The 20,820-nt window shown below is 42.4% G+C and overlaps 1 protein-coding gene across 10 annotated transcripts in view; it reads right to left on the reverse strand.

The window, feature by feature from the left end:
• LOC134207867 (rhophilin-2) overlaps positions 1–20,820 on the reverse strand; it is a 334,965-nt gene that overhangs the window by 20,835 nt on the left and 293,310 nt on the right. For all 10 annotated transcript variants that reach the window (XM_062683833.1, XM_062683834.1, XM_062683832.1 and 7 more), the window contains 5 exons: positions 1,445–1,598; positions 1,231–1,372; positions 955–1,166; positions 778–882; positions 568–712 (listed from right to left, as the gene is read on the reverse strand). In XM_062683833.1, the coding sequence (XP_062539817.1) occupies positions 568–712; positions 778–882; positions 955–1,166; positions 1,231–1,372; positions 1,445–1,598 (758 nt within the window). The remainder of the gene's footprint in view (positions 1–567; positions 713–777; positions 883–954; positions 1,167–1,230; positions 1,373–1,444; positions 1,599–20,820) is intronic.

Consider the following 20,820-nt stretch of genomic DNA (forward strand, 5'->3'; position numbering starts at 1 on the left):
CGGTCTAGGCAATTTTCGGATTGGAAATTGTCTCGACTTCCCTGGGCATAAAAGTATCATCGTGTTAGCCTCATGATATACGAATGCAAAAATGGTAACATGGCTTAGAAACCTCGCAGTTAATAACAGTGGAAGTGCTTAATGAACACTAAGCTGCGAGGCGGCTCTGTCCCAGTGCGGGGATGTAATGCCAAGAAGAAGAAGAAGAAGAAAGCTTATTATTTTCGAAATCTTTTCATTCGTGTAAAAAAAATACCAAAATTGATTAAAAAAAGGTAAGATTTTTTTTGTAAAACGCCATTTTTTTGACCACCCTATTCTGAAAATGGTCAACCTAGGAGCGAAACGAAAAATACGAATCTAGGGTAAGACACCCAAAAATTACCCTCATCCCAGTTTTCGCCCACATATTCTAAAATCTTCATTTCTCCAAAATCACTATATTCTGTTTTCATGGAATCGCTGAAATAAAATATCGAAATATCGATTTCATTAATGAATCAGCCCAATCGTTTAATGTAATTAGAATCTGGCTTCAAATGAGCACTTTATCCAAAAAGTACTTACCTTTATAGTGCTCGGACTTCAGGGGAACTAGCCCTGCCCAAGACTCCGGCAAAAATGTGTGCGCCTCGTTACTCTGAATTATTCGATGAATCTCCCGGTACTCCATCGTCAGTTGGGTAGCCTCCCCGGAAAGATTGCGTTGGAGCTAAAATAAAATTCATACCAGTTAATGCTGAACTAACGTCCAGTAATCAATATGTCGGAGCTTACCGAACTGCAATCGGAATTGGTCATTTCTTCTAGCTGTAGTAAAAGTTTTTCGTACAGGCACTCACGTGCCTGCGCCAACATCAGTGCCACTAGCACTTCTAGGACCTAAAACAGAAACACCGCAGGTTAGTAACCGTTTGACAATCAGAAATAAATCCCCATTGAAGGATCAGGTACTTGAGGTTTTAAATCCATCGAGGGCGCGTTGGTGAAGGTGTCGTAGATGTGCTTGAACACGCCAGCCGCCCGCAGGAAGTTGTCGACGGCCGAGTCCAGGCCCTTCTCCGAGGAGCGGTCCTGCTTGGCTCCGATCTGCGTGTAGATGGCGGCCAGGTTGAACAGGATACAGGCTTTCTCGAATGCGACCGTCCGTTGACTGGACGGGACCCCTGGTTTTAAATTGAATAAATAAATTAATAGTAATGGCAATAAATAAGAGAGATGGAAACTTACCAATCAGCGAGTCATACCACTCGAAGTAAACCCCCAGACTTCGATCGGGCGGAAAAAATCGTCTCTCGACGTAGTACAAAAGGTTGTAGTAGCGGAACAAAAGTGCCACGCCCTGAACATCTCGGGTGGGGGTTTTGGCGGCCTGCGTGAAATGGTAAGAAAAAAAATATGATTTACAGATCTGTAGGGTTTGGAATGATCGACTCCCACTAACCTGTCTCGTATCGGTGATGTCAGCGATGGCATCTTCGTACACCGACGAGTCTTCACTGTAGTGCTCCAGGATAAAATCCGAGAAGGGTTCCATGAAGCTGACCTCTTTGGTTTCCTTGAGTCCGAGTGGGATCATTGGAATCACGTAGTCCATTCTGGAATGATGGCAGATAAAAATAAATCAAGATGTTAGTCATTTGGCAAAAACTAAAAACCTTTCTTAAAATTATATAATAAAAAATTGCGATGCATTTACATCGGATTGATTTTAAAGAATAACGAATAACGGACTATTTGAAATCTTAGAGCTTCCATCAAAAACTGACAATTTCTGTAAATATTTGTATTTGTTGCATTATTAACCCTCATTCAAAAAAATAATCCTTGGGCTGCAACTTTTTTGATTCAATTGTAATGTTATTCGCTACGTACCTATCTGCGGTATCAACCTATGTGTCCATCTACCCTTAGTGGAACTGTCCCACGCACGCTGCCATTTGACCATTGAGGCCAACCTGACAGTCCAACGGATGCCTCTCGTGCCGCGCATTTCGAAGCACTCTATGTCTTCACCGATAACGATATCAATAGGCATCATACCGGTGATGACGCAAAGTGCATCGTGCGACACGGTACGGTACGCGCTCGCAACTCTTAGGCACATGAGCCTATACGCAGGGTTGGGAAAAATCAAATTTTCGAAAAATCGAGAATGATCAAACTCATCCGCGATTTTACTTTTAAATTATCACGTGATTAAAACTCGCCAGCGATTAAGAATCGTTTGAAAATCGTATCTTGATTTTAAGCATTTACCGTTACCTTTTAAACTATTTTCCTTACTAGCATGAAACTATAACGCCAAATAGAAGGTATAACGGGACTGTTGACAATTAGCTATTATTAGTGAAGATTAATGATTGAATGAAAATTCTGTGTTTATTATCGTTTGAGTGCAAAATTTGAGAAGTTGTCGCCGGCGACAACTCGCCTACTGTTTTCACGTGAAAAGTTTTCACATGAAAATTGCAATCATGATCGTCTGATAATGATTAAGCACAACACTGCCTATACGTACTTTCTAACTTCGTTCTGTAGCAGTTAATATGCAGGGCCGTGCCCCAAGCTGGCCCCCCATACCTCAGTATGGACAGAGCAACGCTAGCCAGAAGCTTGCGCTTGCTGGCATAAACCGCAGAGCTATTGGACATCATCTGGGACAATGCCGCTATAGCTGTGGAGGCACGCTTGCAGGCGTAATTGACGTGGCTACCAAAGGTGAGCTTATCGTCGATCATTACCCCCAAGAGTTTGATGGAGCGTTCAGAGGTGACCGTGCAGTTGCCTGCCCTTATCACCGCTTGTTGCTCCGACTTTCGGTTGTTAACAACAACTACCTCAGTCTTGTGGTGAGCCAGTTCTAACTTCCTGGAACTCATCCACTCCTCCACAATTGCGATCGAGTGGTCTACAGTCAACCCCACCTCTTCAATCGATTCGCCGTAGACCTCCAGCGTAATTTCGTCAGCGAAGCCGACGATTACCACGCCCACCGGGAGCTTCAACCTCAAGACACCGTCGTACATGACGTTCCATAACACCGAACCAAGTATGGAACCTTGCGGAACCCTTGAGGTTATGTCAACGCACTTCCGACCCGCCTCCGTGTCGTATACCAGTACTCGATTCTGGAGGTAGCTTCCGAGAATCTTGTACAAATACTCGGGAATTCCAAGATGCAGGAGCGCATTTGCAAAAGCTGCTCAACTGGCACTATTGAATGCATTCCTCACGTCGAGAGTCACTCCCCTTCTCTTATGCTGGAAAGCTATCTCCGCGGATTTGATTACCGACAAGATAGCGTCTACGGTCGACTTACCCTTTCGGAAGCCAAACTGGTTACTCGAGCACCTTCCCCGCCGTATCAAGCAGGCATATTGGTCTATATGCCGACGAATCTCCCGGTGGTTTTCCCGTCTTTGGCAATAGGACCAAGCTCTGCCTTTTCCATGCTTCAGGGAAGACTCCCTCGTCCAGGCATCTCTGCATGACAGATCTGAACATCTCCGGAGCCTGAGCAATAACCGATTTGATGACCAGGTTCGGAATACCATCCGGTCCTGGCGCCTTACCTACACTAAGGGATTGTGCAATCGCCCCACGTGTCTTGACCATTACGAACCTATAGGCGTCACCCCATGGATTCGCGTTGGCACTCGAAGCAGGTTTTTTGAGATTAGTCTTCAGAGTCTTTAGAGCGGCTCTAGCAGCCACGAACGCCAGCCGTCGTTCAACACACTCCTCTTCTTCCTTGTGTGTGTGTTTTTTTATTGAGTTATGACACTTCTGTCTGCACTTCCTCGCAAAACTGCTTGGAAACATTCACCATCACCCCTTGCTGCCTGCTAGGGGGATTGGGCTCTGGGGTTCACGCCTGCTAGGTTACCTACAATTAGGTAGTCCTTGCTTCTATGGAAACTTGCTTCCACTGTGATGGGAGGAAAAACCTCAAATGAGGGAAAAACCTCCTTTCCTAGCTTGGCTTTGCTCCTCCCCGGGACCGCAAGATGCGTCTTCTACTACGAGCTCATTCGAACTTATCATCAAATCTTTCTGTGTCTATGCCTGCACTTCTCCGGTACTACCAAATTTTCTTCGGAGAAGTCGGCCTGTTGTGCTGTTAAGCACCTCTCCTTGGTCTTATCGCCGGTATACCCAGCCTCCACTTTGAAGTGGCTGGTGTCTCGACGACTTTAAACTACTGATTCTTCGCGATCTACTCGGTCTAGTCCTCAAGGGCGGGTCTAGCCTACTCCGACAGAGAATTTCCCGGCGAAGGAGTTTCTCCCACACCGAAGCCAACCAGCCGGGTTCCAAGGTCAGTCCAGCGATTCCGGTGGAGCAGGGCTTCCGGTTCACTGGTGCCCTGACTACCCGTCACTGGTGGTATTTCGTCGCGATCTACTCAGTCTAGTCCACCGACGGAGAGTTCCCAGACAAAAGAATTTCTTCCGGTACCGATTCTCTTTGGTCGTTGCACCATTTCTTTTGCAAAACAGATGATATGCGCGATACTACCCTGTTGACCGCATTCCAAGTGCTTACCTCTCGACACATTTCTTCAACAACGTTCTCCAAGCTTAAGCCGGTTATTTCGCTTCGTAGTGCCTCAAACCTTGGACATAAGAAGACTACGTGCTCCGGCGTCTCTACGACGTTATCACAGTTTGGACAGAACGGTGAGTTAGCATGCCCGAACTGATGCAGATACTTCCTGAAGCATCCGTGGCCCGACAGGAACTGCGTCAGGTGGAAGTTTACCTCGCCATGCTTTCTATTTATCCACGTCGCCAGGTTCGGAATAAGAAGGTTGGTCCACCTTCATTTCTCCGTACTGTCCCACTCCTGTTGTCATCTCGCCATCGAACGGATTCTCACCACCTTCCTTATGTTTCTGGTGCCTCTCCGCTGATAACACTCGATATCTTTCTCCAGTGCGATGCAGATGGGTAACATCTCGGCAAAAGCGCATGCTGCCTCGGACGATACCGTTTTATACACGCTTGCAACCCGTATGGCCATCAGCCGGAACACACTTTTTAGTTTTTCACGGTTCCGCTTGGTTTGCAGTGCTTTTACCCAAGCAGGAACTCCATACCGCAGTATCGATGACTAGACATTAGCTAGCAGATGCCTCGTGTTGCTTCTTGGTCCGCCAACGTTAGGTATGATCCTCGTTATCGCGTTCATTGCCTTCGCCGACTTTTCACAGGCGTAGTCGACATGACTGTTGAAGGTCATCAATCATCACTCCCAGGTGCTTCAGTGACCATTTGGATGTAATTTCATGCCCTCCGACTACGATCTCCATCCGTCCATACGTTACCGTCACTGCCCAATGAATTGGCAATGAGCTCCCGGAAGGCCGAGCTCTTGATCGTGGAATCCTTCTTCAGCTCGAACAGCAATTCGGGAATTCGATGAACTGCTTTCGGGAGTTCGATGAATTCCTTTCGGGAATTCGATGAATTCCTTTCGGAAATTCGATGAACTTCTTTAGGGAATTCGATGAACCCTTCGGGAATTCGATGCATTCCTTTCGGAAATTCGATTAATTCGTTTCGAGAATTCGATGAATTCGCTTCGGGAATACGATGAATTCTTTTCGGGAATTCAATGAATTCCTTTCGGGAATCTGATGAGCTCCTTTCGGGAATACGATGAATTCCTCTCGGGAATTCGATGAATGCCTTTCGGGAATTCGATGAATTCCTTTCGGGAATTCGATGAATTTTTTTCGGGAATTCGTTGAATTCCTTTCGGGAATTCGATGAACTGCTTTCGGGAATTCGATTAACCCTTTCGGGAATTCGATTAATTCCTTTCGGGAATTCTATGCTTTGCTTTCGGGAATTCGATGAATTCCTTTCGGGAATTCGATGAATTCCTTTCGGGAATTCGATGAATTCCTTTCGGGAATTCGATGAATTCCTTTCGGGAATTCGATGAATTCCTTTCGGGAATTCGATGAATTCCTTTCGGGAATTCGATGAATTCCTTTCGGGAATTCGATGAATTCCTTTCGGGAATTCGATGAATTCCTTTCGGGAATTCGATGAATTCCTTTCGGGAATTCGATGAATTCCTTTCGGGAATTCGATGAATTCCTTTCGGGAATTCGATGAATTCCTTTCGGGAATTCGATGAATTCCTTTCGGGAATTCGATGAATTCCTTTCGGGAATTCGATGAATTCCTTTCGGGAATTCGATGAATTCCTTTCGGGAATTCGATGAATTCCTTTCGGGAATTCAATGAATTCTTTTCGGTAATTCGATGAATTCCTTCCAGAAATTTGTGAATTTGTTTCGAAAATTCGATGAATTCCATTCTTAAATTCGATGAATTCCTTTCGGAAATTTGTAAATTCGTTTCGAAAATTCGATGAATTCCTTTCGGGAATTCGATGAATTCCTTTCGGGAATTCGATGAATTCCTTTCGGGAATTCGATGAATTCCTTTCGGGAATTCGATGAATTCCTTTCGGAAATTCGATGAATTCCTTTCGGGAATTCGATGAATTCCTTTCGGGAATTCGATGAATTCCTTTCGGGAATTCGATGAATTCCTTTCGGGAATTCGATGAACTCCTTTCGAGAATTCGATGAAATCCTTTCGAAAATTCGATGAATTCCTTTCGGGAATTCGATTAATTCCTTTCGGGTATTCGATTAATTCCTTTCGAAATTGATGAATTCTTTTCGAATTCGATGAATTCCTTTCGAATTCGATGTATTCCTTTCGGGAATTCGATGAGTTCCTTTCAGAATTCGATGAATTCCTTTCGAATTCGATGAATTCCTTTCGGGAATTCGATGAATTCCTTTCGAATTCGATGAATTCCTTTCGGGAAATTCGATAAATTCCTTTCGAATTCGATAAATTCCTTTCAGGAATTCGATAAATTCCTTTCGAAATTCGATGAATTCCTTTCGAATTCGATGAATTCCTTTCGAATTCGATGAATTCCTTTCGAATTCGATGAGTTCCTTTCGAATTCGATGAATTCCTTTCGGGAATTCGATGAATTCCTTTCGAATTCGATGAATTCCTTTCGAATTCGATGAATTTCTTCCTGGAATTCGATGAATTCCTGTCGGGAATTCGGTGAGTTCCTGTCGGGAATTCTATGAATTCCTTTCGGGAATTCGATGAATTCCTTTCGGGAATTCGATGAATTCCTTTCGGGAATTCGATGAATTCCTTTTGGGAATTCGATGAATTCCTTTCGGTAATTCGATGAATTCCTTTCGGGATTTCGATGATTTTTTTTTCGGGAATTCGACGAATTGCTTTCGGGAAATTGATGAATTCCTTTCGGGAATCGATGAATTCCTTTCTGGAATGCGACGAATTCCTTTCGGGAATTCGTTGAATTCCTTTCGGGAATTCGATGAATTCCTTTCGGGAATTCGATGAATTCCTTTCGGGAATTCGATGATTTTTTTTCGGGAATTCGTACGAATTCCTTTCGGGAATTCGATGATTTTTTTTTTAAATTCGATGATTTTTTTTTAAATTCGATGAATTTCTTTCAGGAATTCGATGAATTCCTTTCGGAAATTCTATGAGTTCCTTTCGGGAACTCAATTCATCGAGCTTTCGGGAATTCGATGAATTCCTTTCGGGAATTCGATGAATTCCTTTTGGGAATTCGATGAATTCCTTTTGGGAATTCGATGAATTCCTTTTGGGAATTCGATGAATTCCTTTCGGGAATTCGATGAATTCCTCTCGGGAATTCGATGAATTCCTCTCGGAAATTCGATGAATTCCTCTCGGGCATTTGATGGATTCTTTTCGGGAATTCGATGAAGTCCTTTCGTAAATGCGATGAATTCCTTTCGGAAATTCGACTTATTCTGTTCAGGTACGTGATTTTTTTTCCTTCGCTTTAATACGCGATTTTTTCGATTGGAAGGCGATTGGTCTAGGGAGTCTTTGAGGGCTAATGACAAAATGCGACAATTCGTTGAACAGTTGTTGACATAATTACACAATTGGATTTTATTGAATAAAAAGCAGAAAACTTTTTCATAATCTGTTTGAGTTATCAGCACAATGCTCCAACCGCGTATTATTAGCTTTTATGATCTACTCGCTCTCACTACCTCCCATAAAGTTCGTCCAAACTAAGGCACTATACCACCGCATTATCATTGCCAGTTAATCGCACAGTCTGCAATTATCCAATAATTATTCCTGAGCCAACACAGACTTTGCCAGAGTAGAAAACTATCGTAGTTAGTGACGGTCGTAGGACGACCCCTTCCAGCGATCGGCTCCTCATTAAGATCTGCATGACAAGAGCGATGTGCCGTTGCTTTACGATCACTTAACCGATCTTTTCTTCACAACTCTCCTAAGGGCACATTATTCATAGTAACGACCGGGAACTTGAACTCATAAGCAAAGGGACGCCCTCAACCAATGTTGACTTGCTGCTCTGAATATTTTTTCCAACATGCATCGGGTCTCAATTGCAGGGAAATTATGAGCGCAGTATCCGTTTGTCTGTGGATTAACTTTGTACTTCCTCTCTGCAAATCGCTAGAAGGCAAATGGTGTTCTGTTCTTACGCGAACCTAAAGCAGAGGGATGATAAAAATGTCCCGTTGATTGTGGGTTTTGTGTAGACATCTATTTGCACCCGAGGCTGACACCGAGAGAAAAATGCTCCACGCTCGATTCTTTCCTACTTTGTGCGTTAGACAAGGCCTCCAACTAACCGTGCCAAGCAGGTAGGTGCGTCCTCTGCGATAATTAACTGAAACCATGCAAATTGTTTGTGTAACCGATTTGTCAACGAGCCTTTGCGAACCGGTTGCATAACACGGAGCAGACGACTGAAGAACCGGTCGTCGTTCGTCAAATTCAATTGATTAATGCCTTCTTCGGTGCTTGTTGGGAAGGAAGGGCGGGGACGGATATCGATCGACTGAACTGGACAGTGACAGCACGTGTCGAATGGCGAGAGGGAGGAATTCATCCTCCCGTGCCGATCGTTGCGGATGGATGGGTGTGGACAGAGGTTGCATACCGCGAGCTCGTTCCAAGTTTTCGGAACCTACAGCACAATTAAGTCTCAGGTTTATGATTGATTGATTACACTGCCGCGAAACGGACAGACGGCCGTCAATTCGATAAACTCTGAAATGGATATGCGACAGGCAGACCGCGTGACGTTGGATTATTCGGACACTTCTTGGTGGTGTACCACACCGAGCAACAAAGTGTTCTGGTAGAGGTCGAGGGGCTCATTGTGCTGCTTTTTTCTTATTTGCAGGGCTGAAACATTTTTGGCGCGCATACTTGGATCGATTCGTTCAAGTAGCGACAATCGAAGACAAGGTAAGAACCAAGTAGGCACTGCACGACTCAAGAAATGTCCGAGGAAAGTCAGTAAGCGTTGAATGACTGTTAAAGGGTGGTATGGACTTCTAAAGTACTGTGCAAATAGATAGGACAAGTAGCAGTCAAGGAATGATTCTTCTGCTGATATTCCTTAAACAGTACGGAGCTGGCAAGGAAAATGAAAAATTTGGAATAGCAGGCGTATTGATGTGAAGAAATCACAAACCGACATCTTTCCTTGCGAAATAATGCACTGGTGCATTATTCCGCAAGAAAAGTGACGTTTTGTTTTCTCCACATTGTTTTTGTTTTTTTTATTCGAAATTCATTACTGTTCTACTGATCTCCAGATGTACCGATACGGAAGGAAGTAAGTGCCGCGAAAGGCCATTTCGTCTTGGAAGCGACGAAATAAATCAGTGGCAGGTCGTCAGCAGATGGGCGCTGAACTTCTCAATACTTGGACTAATCTCTTCCTTCTGGTGATCCTGAGACTTCAAATCTGGCTAATTGATTTTGATGGGGTTGCTGAATCATCTGTCGTGTGATGTTGGTAGATGGAATAGCTACCTCTAACGCTCGTACCATCATGAGATATTGAAAACTTCTCCACATTCTGTTTTTATTTTGATTGCCATTCATTTCAGGTTAACTATATTTCCGACAGTGGTGGTCTTGTTATTGGAAAGGATGAAGTCAATTAGGCCATTCACATTCATCAAGCAAAGAGGCTGAGCTCTCCAATCTTCGGTTCAAACTGCTCCTGGCCAACCTTTCGTTCGAATATCCTATGCAGATTTTGCTGGCATTATCTTGAGCAGCTATCGTACTCACGTTTAGCAATCCTGTATAATGAATTATCAATATCAGTGCTTCTCCAGTGTACAGTTCATGTATCTCTGTATATCACCTATCACTAATGGAAGCTGCTTCCAGCCCAGCTCGTGAGTGATATCGCTGTTCTGGTGAATGGTATGATAACCTCCAAACATTCGCTCCAATGATCTTTACAAACACGCTGGCTAACAAGGCTTTACATCAACTCGCTGAATTGCCGAAGAACTATATATCACAGTTGTTGCAGGCATTTGGACGATGTTCAGCCGCCCTAATAAGGGGAACAGACGCTCGATCAGATTTTCATCATTTCATTCGTTCAATACGATTTGTTCGCTATGCTCAGAACTTAGCTGGCCAAATAGGCCAAGTATTGAATACCATTATTTAAAAAAAAACATTCACTAGTGGTTTTTGGGAAGTCAAGGGGTGGAAATGAACAATAAATATTAAAACAAGTCAAATCGATAAACTTTTCGGATACTGTATTGGAAATTATTACATTCGTTAGAAATCCAAGAGCGTGATATTGCCTCAACGTAGAGTAAGTTGCTATGCTTGTTTAGAAGACCGTAGTGTTTTCATCGAACAAAGGTAAAAAAAAAATCTATAAAATACATGAATATATTAATAATACTTGATGTGTATTGTATATGCTCTTTAAGCATTTGTTAGTGACTTAAGTTCTTATAAACGTCAATGTGTGTTGATTGGATTGAGGTTTACCGGTATAGGATAACCGCACCCTTAGTGGAGGTAGCACGAGTAGTGGAAGTAGTAGGGTTTTAATGAGATTTATCATATTTATACACTTTACGATGATTTTAGTTGATGCGTCGTGCTTTAAATATCCTGTTAAATGCAACTTATCCTAAGATTTCACTTGAAAAACTATTGAGAACAATGATTTTTCTTAATAGAATTGACTCCCTTGCACCTATAGTGGTGCAACTGTACCACTATGGGAACCAAAATTAATGTTAACCACCACTAAAGGAACAGTGTACCCATTAGTGGTGCAAGCAATTTTTTGTAGTTGTTGATGTTAAATGACATCAATTTCATTTTTGTTAGCAAATTTATTAGTTTAATTATTGGCTAAGATGTTAAAACTGTATATTTTCAATAATTATCAATTTTTAAAAAATATTTTCTTTTGTGGATCTACTAATACCTCCACTATTGGTACCGTTACCCTACGGTAGATTTTTTGAGTTCTTTATCGATTTCCATGGCCGCATTTTTTTTTTGATTTTCAAGACGCACATAGTAAAATTATTTATATTAATAACACTAGGATTCATTCGTTCAGAAAACCGTTGTAACTAAATTTTTGAATGGCTATATCTCAGTGAATTTGTAACCGATTTTCTCACGTTTTCAACATTCTCTTAGGCATATCTTCTAGTTTCTGGACATTACCAAACACTGTGTTACAACCTGTCGGGTGACCATTTAGGACATTTTTGACTATTATGTTTGTTATTCGTACCAAAATCGTCTTTTTATACTCGTATCGTGAAGAAAACTTATTTTCAATGCTTCTGAATAAATTTGGAAGTATGATGGCCACACTGGAACCGGTTTCGAGGCTCTAACTGAGGACATATATCAGAATACTTCGAAATGTATCATGAGGCATCAATCATTGGCATTTGTTTTGCCGGAAGTTATATTGAAACTAATTTTAGATTCCTACTATCAATTTTGATCCATTTGATCCAAACATCCCGGGACACCTGGAACCATTTCCGGAGATCCTGTGGAAGACTTGAATCCGGTTTTTAAAAAAACTTAGCATGCGACATATCAAACTTCATGATTCTCAATGACAAAAATGTAGAATAAAATTTTTTAGGTCTTGATTCTACTTCTGGCAGAATAAAGGAACATCCGGAACGCGAAGGAAGCAGTATTGAAGTTTGTTTTATAAGTTAAGGTTCATTACCAAATTTATTAGTTGTACGCACATTTCGCCTTTTCTATGTCAGATAGAGATAGAACAATCACAGGTTTGCCTCTAATAATTTAGAACTTTTTTGGTCATGTTTGGGGCACCCGGAAACGGTTCCGCCGTAGACCTATGCGCCGATTGAAATTTAATCGGCTTAACCCTTATGCGGCCAACAAAAAAAACACACGTGGATGGCCGACAGGGTACCCGTGTTCCACTAAATTGATATTCTCATAACTTCAACAATTTTCAACCGATTTGGATAATTTTGACAGTTTATATACTTTTCATATACTTTTTGCCCATTGTCAAGATTTACAGCCTTTGCCCATGGTTATTCAAGAAATTTCCGAAGTAAGGCTTAAGAGTCTACACGCGTAACCAAAAGCTATTCAACCAGTTTCAAATATGCTACAAGTTCTTTGCGCTTCTTAGAATTGAAGGTATTCACAGTATATCTTTCGGGTAATGCAAAAATCCCTTAAATGAGGTCTTAGTCATCCGAGAAATCTCTGGAGTAAAGCCTAAAGATCTACTCGCGTAACCAAAGGCCTATTATGCAAATTCAAATACGGTACATGCTCTTTGTGGTACTTAGCATAGAATGCGTTCATAGTATATGTTCCGAGTCATCCAAGAAATCTCTGGAGTAAGGCCTTAAGGTCTACACTCGTAACCGTGGGTCTATGGACTTGTCTCAAAAGTGGTACATGCTCTTTGCGCATCTTGAAATCAAATGTGATCACTACATTTGTTCTGCGCTATCGAAGAAATCTCTCGGATAAGTCCTCTGTCGCCTTCATTGCATATGTTCATGGTCATCCAAGAAAACCCTGGAAAAGGCCTTCAGGTCTACACGCGTAACCAGAGATCTTTTAGTTTGTTTCAAAAGTGGTTTATGCCCTTTGTGGTACATAGAAAAGAGCGCTTTCATTGCATATGTTTATGGTCATCCAAGAAAATCCTGAAAAAGGTCTTAAGATTTACACTCGTAACCAGAGATCTTTTAGATTGTTTCAAAACTGGTACATGCCCTTTGTGGTACATAGAATAGAACGCCTTTATTGCATAAGTTCATGGTAATCCAAGAAAACCCTGGAAAAGGCCTTAAGATCTACACGAGTAACCAAAGATCTTTCAAATTTTTTCAAAAGTGTTACATGCCCTTTGTGGTACATAGAATAGATTGCATACCAAACCAGTACGCTAGACAGGTGCTTTCCCTATTAAGCTACGAAGGACCTCCGTCGTCCTCCGCAGCTTAGCGGGTACTGATGAAACCAAATTCACAGCACCGGGCATGTAGCCGAACTCTCGCAATACTTCCTTAAAGCTAACTCTCTCATATATGTTTTTGTACAATGCCAACCAAGTAGGATGAGCTCCTACACACTTGCTTCATCACCATCGGCGCTCGATGAAGTAGGGTTGTGTGAGATTGTGCCAGTTGGTCGTCAGATCCCAACCCGACCACATAAGCGAAGAGAGATCGCCTTTCGAGTTAAGTACATTCAAAGTTAATTGCCTATGTTCCGGGTATTGAGCCACCCGGAGTGGAAATTAATTACTATGTCTGAAACTCGATTATGCATATGCACAACATGTGATAGATTAAGTTCTAAAAAGGTTTTGGAAGAAAACCGCTATCTTCCGTCCTTCCCAGTTGTTCTTCAATAACTGCATCCGTTACGGAGGTTGATCCACCGACCTTGACTCTATGGAGTTCGTAGACTACCTGGAGCCCACGACAACAACAAGAATCACTTGGAATACAAACATATCCTAAGAAAGGGTCACGCTATTTGTTTATTCTTCGATAACTGTCTCCATTACGGAGATTGATCCGAAGATCTTGACTGTATGGAGTTCGTAGACTACCTGGAACTCACGACAACAACAAGAACTACATGGAATACAAACATATACCAAGAAGGGGTCACACAACAGGTTTATTATTCAATAACTGCCTCCATTATGGAGGTTGATCCACAGACCTTGAATCTATGGAGTTCGTTGACTACCTGGAGCCCACGACAATAAGAACTACTTGAAGTACACACATATACCAAGAAGGGGTCACAAAACTTGTTTATTCTTCGATAACTGCCTCCATTACGAAGATGGATCCACAGACCTTGACTCTATGGAGTTCGTAAACTACCTGGAACCAATGACAACAATAAGAACTACTTAGAATACAAACAAATACCATGAAGGCGTCACACAACTTGTTTATTCTTCAATAACTGCCTCCGTTACCAAGGTCGAACCCTATACCTTGACTCTATGGAGTTCGTAGACTACCTGGAGTCTTCGACAACAACAAGAACTACTTGGAATACACACATATACCATGAAGGGGTCACGCAACTTGTTTATTCTTCGATAACTGCCTCCATTACGGAGATTGATCCGAAGATCTTGACTGTATGGAGTTCGTAGACTACCTGGAACTCACGACAACAACAAGAACTACATGAAATACAAACATATACCAAGAAGGGGTCACACAACTTGTTTATTCTTCAATAACTGCCTCCATTACGGAGGTTGATCCACCGACCTTGAATCTATGGAGTTCGTAGACTACCTAGAGCCCACGACAACAACAAGAATTACTTGGAATACAAACATATGCCAAGAAGGGGTCACAAAATTTGTTTATTCTTCGATAACTGCCTCCATTAGGGAGATTGATTCGAAGACCTTGACTGTATGGAGTTCGTAGACTACCTGGAACTCATGACAACAACAAGAACTACTTGAAATACAAACATATACCAAGAAGGGGTCACACAACTTGTTTATTCTTCAATAACTGCCTCCATTACGGAGGTTGATCCACCGACCTTGGATCTATGGAGTTCGTAGACTACCTAGAGCCCACGACAACAACAAGAATTACTTGGAATACAAACATATGCCAAGAAGGGGTCACAAAATTTGTTTATTCTTCGATAACTGCCTCCATTACGGAGATTGATCCGAAGATCTTGACTGTATGGAGTTCGTAGACTACCTGGAACTCTACCTGGGATCTTTGGGGGCCCTCCTTAGCCGTGCGGTAAGACGCGCGGCTACAAAGCAAGACCATGCTGAGGGTGACTGGGTTCGATTCCCGGTGTCGGTCTAGGCAATTTTCGGATTGGAAATTGTCTCGACTTCCCTGGGCATAAAAGTATCATCGTGTTAGTCTCATGATATACGAATGCAAAAATGGTAACCTGGCTTAGAAACCTCGCAGTTAATAACTGTGGAAGTGCTTAATGAACACTAAGCTGCGAGGCGGCTCTATCCCAGTGTGGGGATGTAATGCCAATAAGAAGAATAAGAAGAAGAACTGCCTCCATTACGTAGGATGATCCACAGACCTTGAATTTATGGAGTTTGTAGACTACCTGGAACCAATGACAACAACAAGAATTACTAGGAATTCAAACAAATACCAAGAAGGAGTCACACAACTTGTTTATTCTTCAATAACTGCCTCCGTTACTGAGGTTGATCCACAGATCTTGACTCTATGGAGTTCGTAGACTACCTGGAGCCCACGACAACAACAATAACTACTTGGAATACAAACATATACCAAGAAGGGGTCACAGAACTTGTTTATTCTTCGTTAACTGCCTTCATTACGGATATTGATCCGAAGACCTTGACTGTATGGAGTTCGTAGACTACCTGGAATCAATGACAGCAACAAGAACTACTTGGAATGCAAACATGTTTTGAGAAAAGATCATTGGATGACCCGGAACATATACTGTGAAAGCATTATATGCTAAACACCATAAAGAGCATGTACCGTTTTTGAATTTGCACGATAGACCTTTGGTTACGTTAGCAGACCATAAGATCTTATTCCAGTGATTTTTTGGATGACTGAGGCCTTACTGCAGAGGATTTCGGAGATCCAGAATATATATTGTGAACGCCGACTATTCTAAGAAGCGCAATGAGCATGTAATATATTTGAAACTGGTTGATAGTCCTTCGGTTACGTGTGTAGACTCTTAAGTCTTACTTCAAAGATTTCTTGTATAACCATGGACAGAAGCTGTAAACCTTGACAATGGGCGAAAAGTATATGAGTTTCTGTTTCCAAAACTGTCAAAATTATCTAAATCGGTTGAAAATTGTTAAAGTTATGAAAATATCAATTTAGTGGAACACGGGTACCCTGTCGGCCATCCACGTGGTAAAAAACAGATGCCTCCCCACGTCCCTCCTCACTGTATCAACGTGATTTTCTCACAGATGCTACATTTTATGGAGTTCTTAGATGTCACCGAGTTTCAGCTTTCAGCTATAAAAATTCATTGAAATATCACCACTTGAAGTTGAAAAAGGAACACGGGTACCCCGTCGGCCGCATAAGGGTTATTAATCGGCGACGGAGTAATGACAAAAATAGCCAGCGGTGGTGGCGTCAAACCGTTGATGACAGGTACATGCGGTGCAGCGGAATAAAAATTTCTCCGGAAGTGTCCCCTGGAATTGCTCCTGTTCTTTCAAGAATTCCTCTGGAAGTTCCTTCAGGAATTCCTCTATAAGCCCCTTTAGAAATTCTTCCAGAAGTTCATACGGGTATTCCTTCGGAAGTTCCTTCAAGATTTCTTCCGGAAGCTCCTACAGGAATTCCTCTAAACGCACCTTAAGAAATTTCTTCGGAAACTCCTTCAGGAAGTTCTTCGAAAGTTCCTTCAGGAATCTCTGCGGGAGCTCAGGAATTCTTCTGGGAGCTCCTTCAGGAATACCTACGAAAATTCCTCCGGAAGTTCCTTCGGGAATTCCTCCGGAAGTTCATTCGGGAATTCCTCCGGAAGTTCCTTCGGGAATTCCTCCGGAAGTTCCTTCGGGATTTCCTCCGGAAGTTCCTCCAGAAGTTCCTCCGGGAATTCCTCCGGAAGTTCCTTCGGGAATTCCTCCGGAAGTTCCTTCGGGAATTCCTCCGGAAGTTCCTTCGGGAATTCCTCCGGAAGTTCCTTCGGGAATTCCTCCGGAAGTTCCTTCGGGAGTTCCTCCGGAAGTTCCTTCGGGAGTTCCTCCGGAAGTTCCTTCGGGAGTTCCTCCGGAAGTTCCTTCGGGAGTTCCTCCGGAAGTTCCTTCGGGAGTTCCTCCGGAAGTTCCTTCGGGAATTCCTCCGGAAGTTCCTTCGGGAATTCCTCCGGAAGTTCCTTCGGGAATTCCTCCGGAAGTTCCTTCGGGAATTCCTCCGGAAGTTCCTTCGGGAATTCCTCCGGAAGTTCCTTCGGGAATTCCTCCGGAAATTCCTCCGGGAATTCCTCCGGAAGTTCCTTCGGGAATTCCTCCGGAAGTTCCTTCGGGAATTCCTCCGGAAGTTCCCTCGGGAATTCTTCCGGAAATTCCTTCGGGAATTCCTCCGGAAGTTCCTTCGGGAATTCCTCCGGAAGTTCCTTCGGGAATTCCTCCGGAAGTTCCTTCGGGAATTCCTCCGGAAGTTCCTTCGGGAATTCCTCCGGAAGTTCGTTCGGGTCTTCCTCCGAAAGTTCCTTCGGGTCTTCCTCCGGAAGTTTCTTCGGGAATTCTTCCGGAAGTTCCTCCAGAAATTCTTCCGGAGGTTGCTCCGGAAGTTCCTCCAGAAATTGTTCCAAGTATGTCTTGTGAAGTTCCTGCCTGAATTTTCTGAAAGTTGTTTCAGAAATTGCTCGGAAAGTTCCTTCAAGTTGTCATGTTAAAGAATTTTCAGGGATTTCTTCGGAAGTTCCTTCAGGAATTCTCCCAGAAGTTTCTTTATAAATTCTTCCGAAGTTCCATGGGGAATTTCTTCGAGAGATGTATGGAAATTCTTTTGGAAGATCTCTCAAGAATTCCTCGGGAAATTCCTCCGCAAGCACCTGCCGGAATCTTTCTGTAATTCTCCAACATTTTCTGGGGAATTTGCTTCAGGAATTCCTCCAGAATTCACACCAAACATCCCTTCAGAAGAAGCTGCAGCAATTCGATTATATTCTTCAAGAATTTCCCAAATAATTTTTGGAGCAGATTTCCAAGGAGTTCCTGGAGGAACTTTCCGAACAACTCTTGAAGAAACTTTTCGAAGAATTCCTGAAGAAACTGCTGCAGGCTCTTCCGGAGGAATTCCTGGGGGAACTTCTCAAGGAACTCCTTGAATAAGTTTCGAAAATACTCGTGCAGGTACTTACGAATAAATTTTCCTAGGAATTTTTGAGAGATCTTCTAGAAGAATTCCTGATCATCCAACCGAAGAAACTCCACCTGGAACTTTGGAGGAATTCCTAAAAGAACATCAAGAAAAATTCTTGAAGAAACTTCGCAAAGAACATTTGAAGGAACTTCCCTAGCAATTCTTGGAGCAACTTTCCGAGAAATTCCTGGAGGAACTTTTGTAAGTATTCCTGTAAGAGTTTCCGAAAGAGTTCCTGGTCTAACTCCTATATCCGTTTCTTCAGAAATTCCTCCTGAATATCCTTCAGAAATTTCTTCATAATTCCTCTGGGTGTTCCTCCGGAAGTTCCACCAGGAATTCTTCAGGAAGTGTAATTACGAATCCCTCCGGAAGTTCCTTCAGGAGTTCCTCCATTATTTTTTTTCGGAAATTCCTTCAGGAGGTCATTTATTTGTGCTACCAGAAGTTCACTTAGGCATTCCCTAGAATTTTCTGCACGAGTTCATTCCGAAGCTTTTACAGGAATTCTTCCGGGAGATCCTCCAAGAAATCGACGGAAAGTTGCTCAAGAATTTGCCCGGGAAGTTCCTTCAAATGTTCTTTGTGAAGTTCCTTCAGGAATTCTCCAGATATCCTTTTAGGAATTCATCCGAAGTTCCATGAGGAATTTCTACAAGAGGGACTTGGGAATTCTTTCGGAAGATCTCTCTGTAATTCCTCCGTAAGTACCTGCTTGATTTTTTCTTGAAATTCTTCCTGGAGTTCTGTGGGAAGTTCCTCCAAAAATTCCTCCGGAAGTTGCTCCACGACCCCCCGGAATAGTCTGTTCGCACACAAATCTGTTGCGAAAAGGCAACGCGCTATCTACATTTGAAGAGCGACCAACCCACAGCATGCACACATACTATGATGTAGTGCATTAAATCGAACCTGGCGCCCTTTGGAAAATTCGCTTCTTTCTTCTGGGAACTGATACAAGATGAAGACACCCGCTATTTAACACGAGCAGCATCGGAGTTGGGACTCACAATATCAGCGACACCTTCACATCACCGCCATTATCATCGAACCGAAATAGAAAAGTGGTGAACGACTAGTAGAATTTAATTTGAATTATTATAAGTTTCAATTGTGCTAGTTTTCAATAAAGTTTGTACTCTAAGCGTTCAATTCAAGAAAATTAAAGTATATGTTGATTGTGTGTAAATATCTGTTGAATGAATGTCATCGGATTTGAACTAGAGGAAGAAATTGAAATGGATAACATTACGTGCTGTGTCCCTGTTTATCTGGCGGTCAATCTCACGACGAGTGCAATTCACAGTCCTTATCGAGCTATCGAACAGAGTCTACATAAATTCTTCTAGGAATTATCCGAGAAGTTTCTCTAATAATTTCTCGGGAAGTTCCTCCAGGAACTCCTTGAAAAGCTGCTCCAGGAATTACTTGGGAAGCTCTTGAAGATTATCCCGATAAATGATTGCAGGAACTTCACAAAGAACTCCTGGAGGAATTCCTGCAGGTTCTTCCTGAGGAACTCTTAGAGTAACATCCGGAGGAATTCCTGGAATAACTTCTCGAGGATCTCTTGGAGAAACTTCTGGAACTCCTGGAAGAACTTCTGGTAGAATTCCTGCTGATTCTTACGGAGGTATTTTTCTAGGTATTCTGGAGAAATCTTCCTAAAGAATTCCCATACACCCCTCGAGGAAATTCCTTATGGAACTTCGGAGGAATTCTTAAAGGAGCTTCTGTGAGAATTCCGAAAGGAACTTCCATTTAAATTCCTGTAAAAACTTCCCATAGATCACTTGAAGGAACGTCTCGAGCAATTCCTAGAGCAATTTTCAGAGGAATTCCTAAAGGAATTTCAGCTGGTTTATCTACGGGAGAAACTCCTGCATGAACTTCTAGAGAATTCCTCAGGGAGCTGCCGGAAGTATTCCTGCAGGTACACCTGAACAAATTTCTGTAAGAAAGAGAAGAAAATTTAAGAAGGAACTTCACAAGACACTCCTGGAATAGTTCCTGAAGGAACTTCCTGAGGAATTCCTGGAGAAACCCTTGGACGAACTTCTAAAGGAATTCTTGAAAGAACTTCTAGAAACATTACTGGAGGAACTTTCCAAGGAATTCCTAAAGGAACTTCTGGAGGAATTCATGAAGGAACTGCCGGGGGAACTCCTGAAGCAACTTTCGTTGGAATTCCTGAAGAAACTTTTGTAGAAATTTCTTAAGGAACTTCCAGAGGAATTCCTGAAACAATTTCCGTAGGATTTCTTAGGCGACTTTCGGAGGAATTTTCGTAGAAATTCTTGAAAGAACTTCCTGAGGAATCCCTGATTGAACTTCTAGATGAATTTCTGATACAACTTCCGTAAGAAACTTTTGAAACAATTCCTGATAAAACTTCCGGAATGATTACTTACATTATACCTTAATTATATATTGAATTAATTATAATTATTGATATTTAATAATTAATTACACGAAATTTCATGTAGGAACTTTTGGAGTGA

Source organism: Armigeres subalbatus, chromosome 1 (assembly GCF_024139115.2).
Source record: "Armigeres subalbatus isolate Guangzhou_Male chromosome 1, GZ_Asu_2, whole genome shotgun sequence".
In the NCBI taxonomy this organism is placed as follows: domain Eukaryota; kingdom Metazoa; phylum Arthropoda; class Insecta; order Diptera; family Culicidae; genus Armigeres; species Armigeres subalbatus.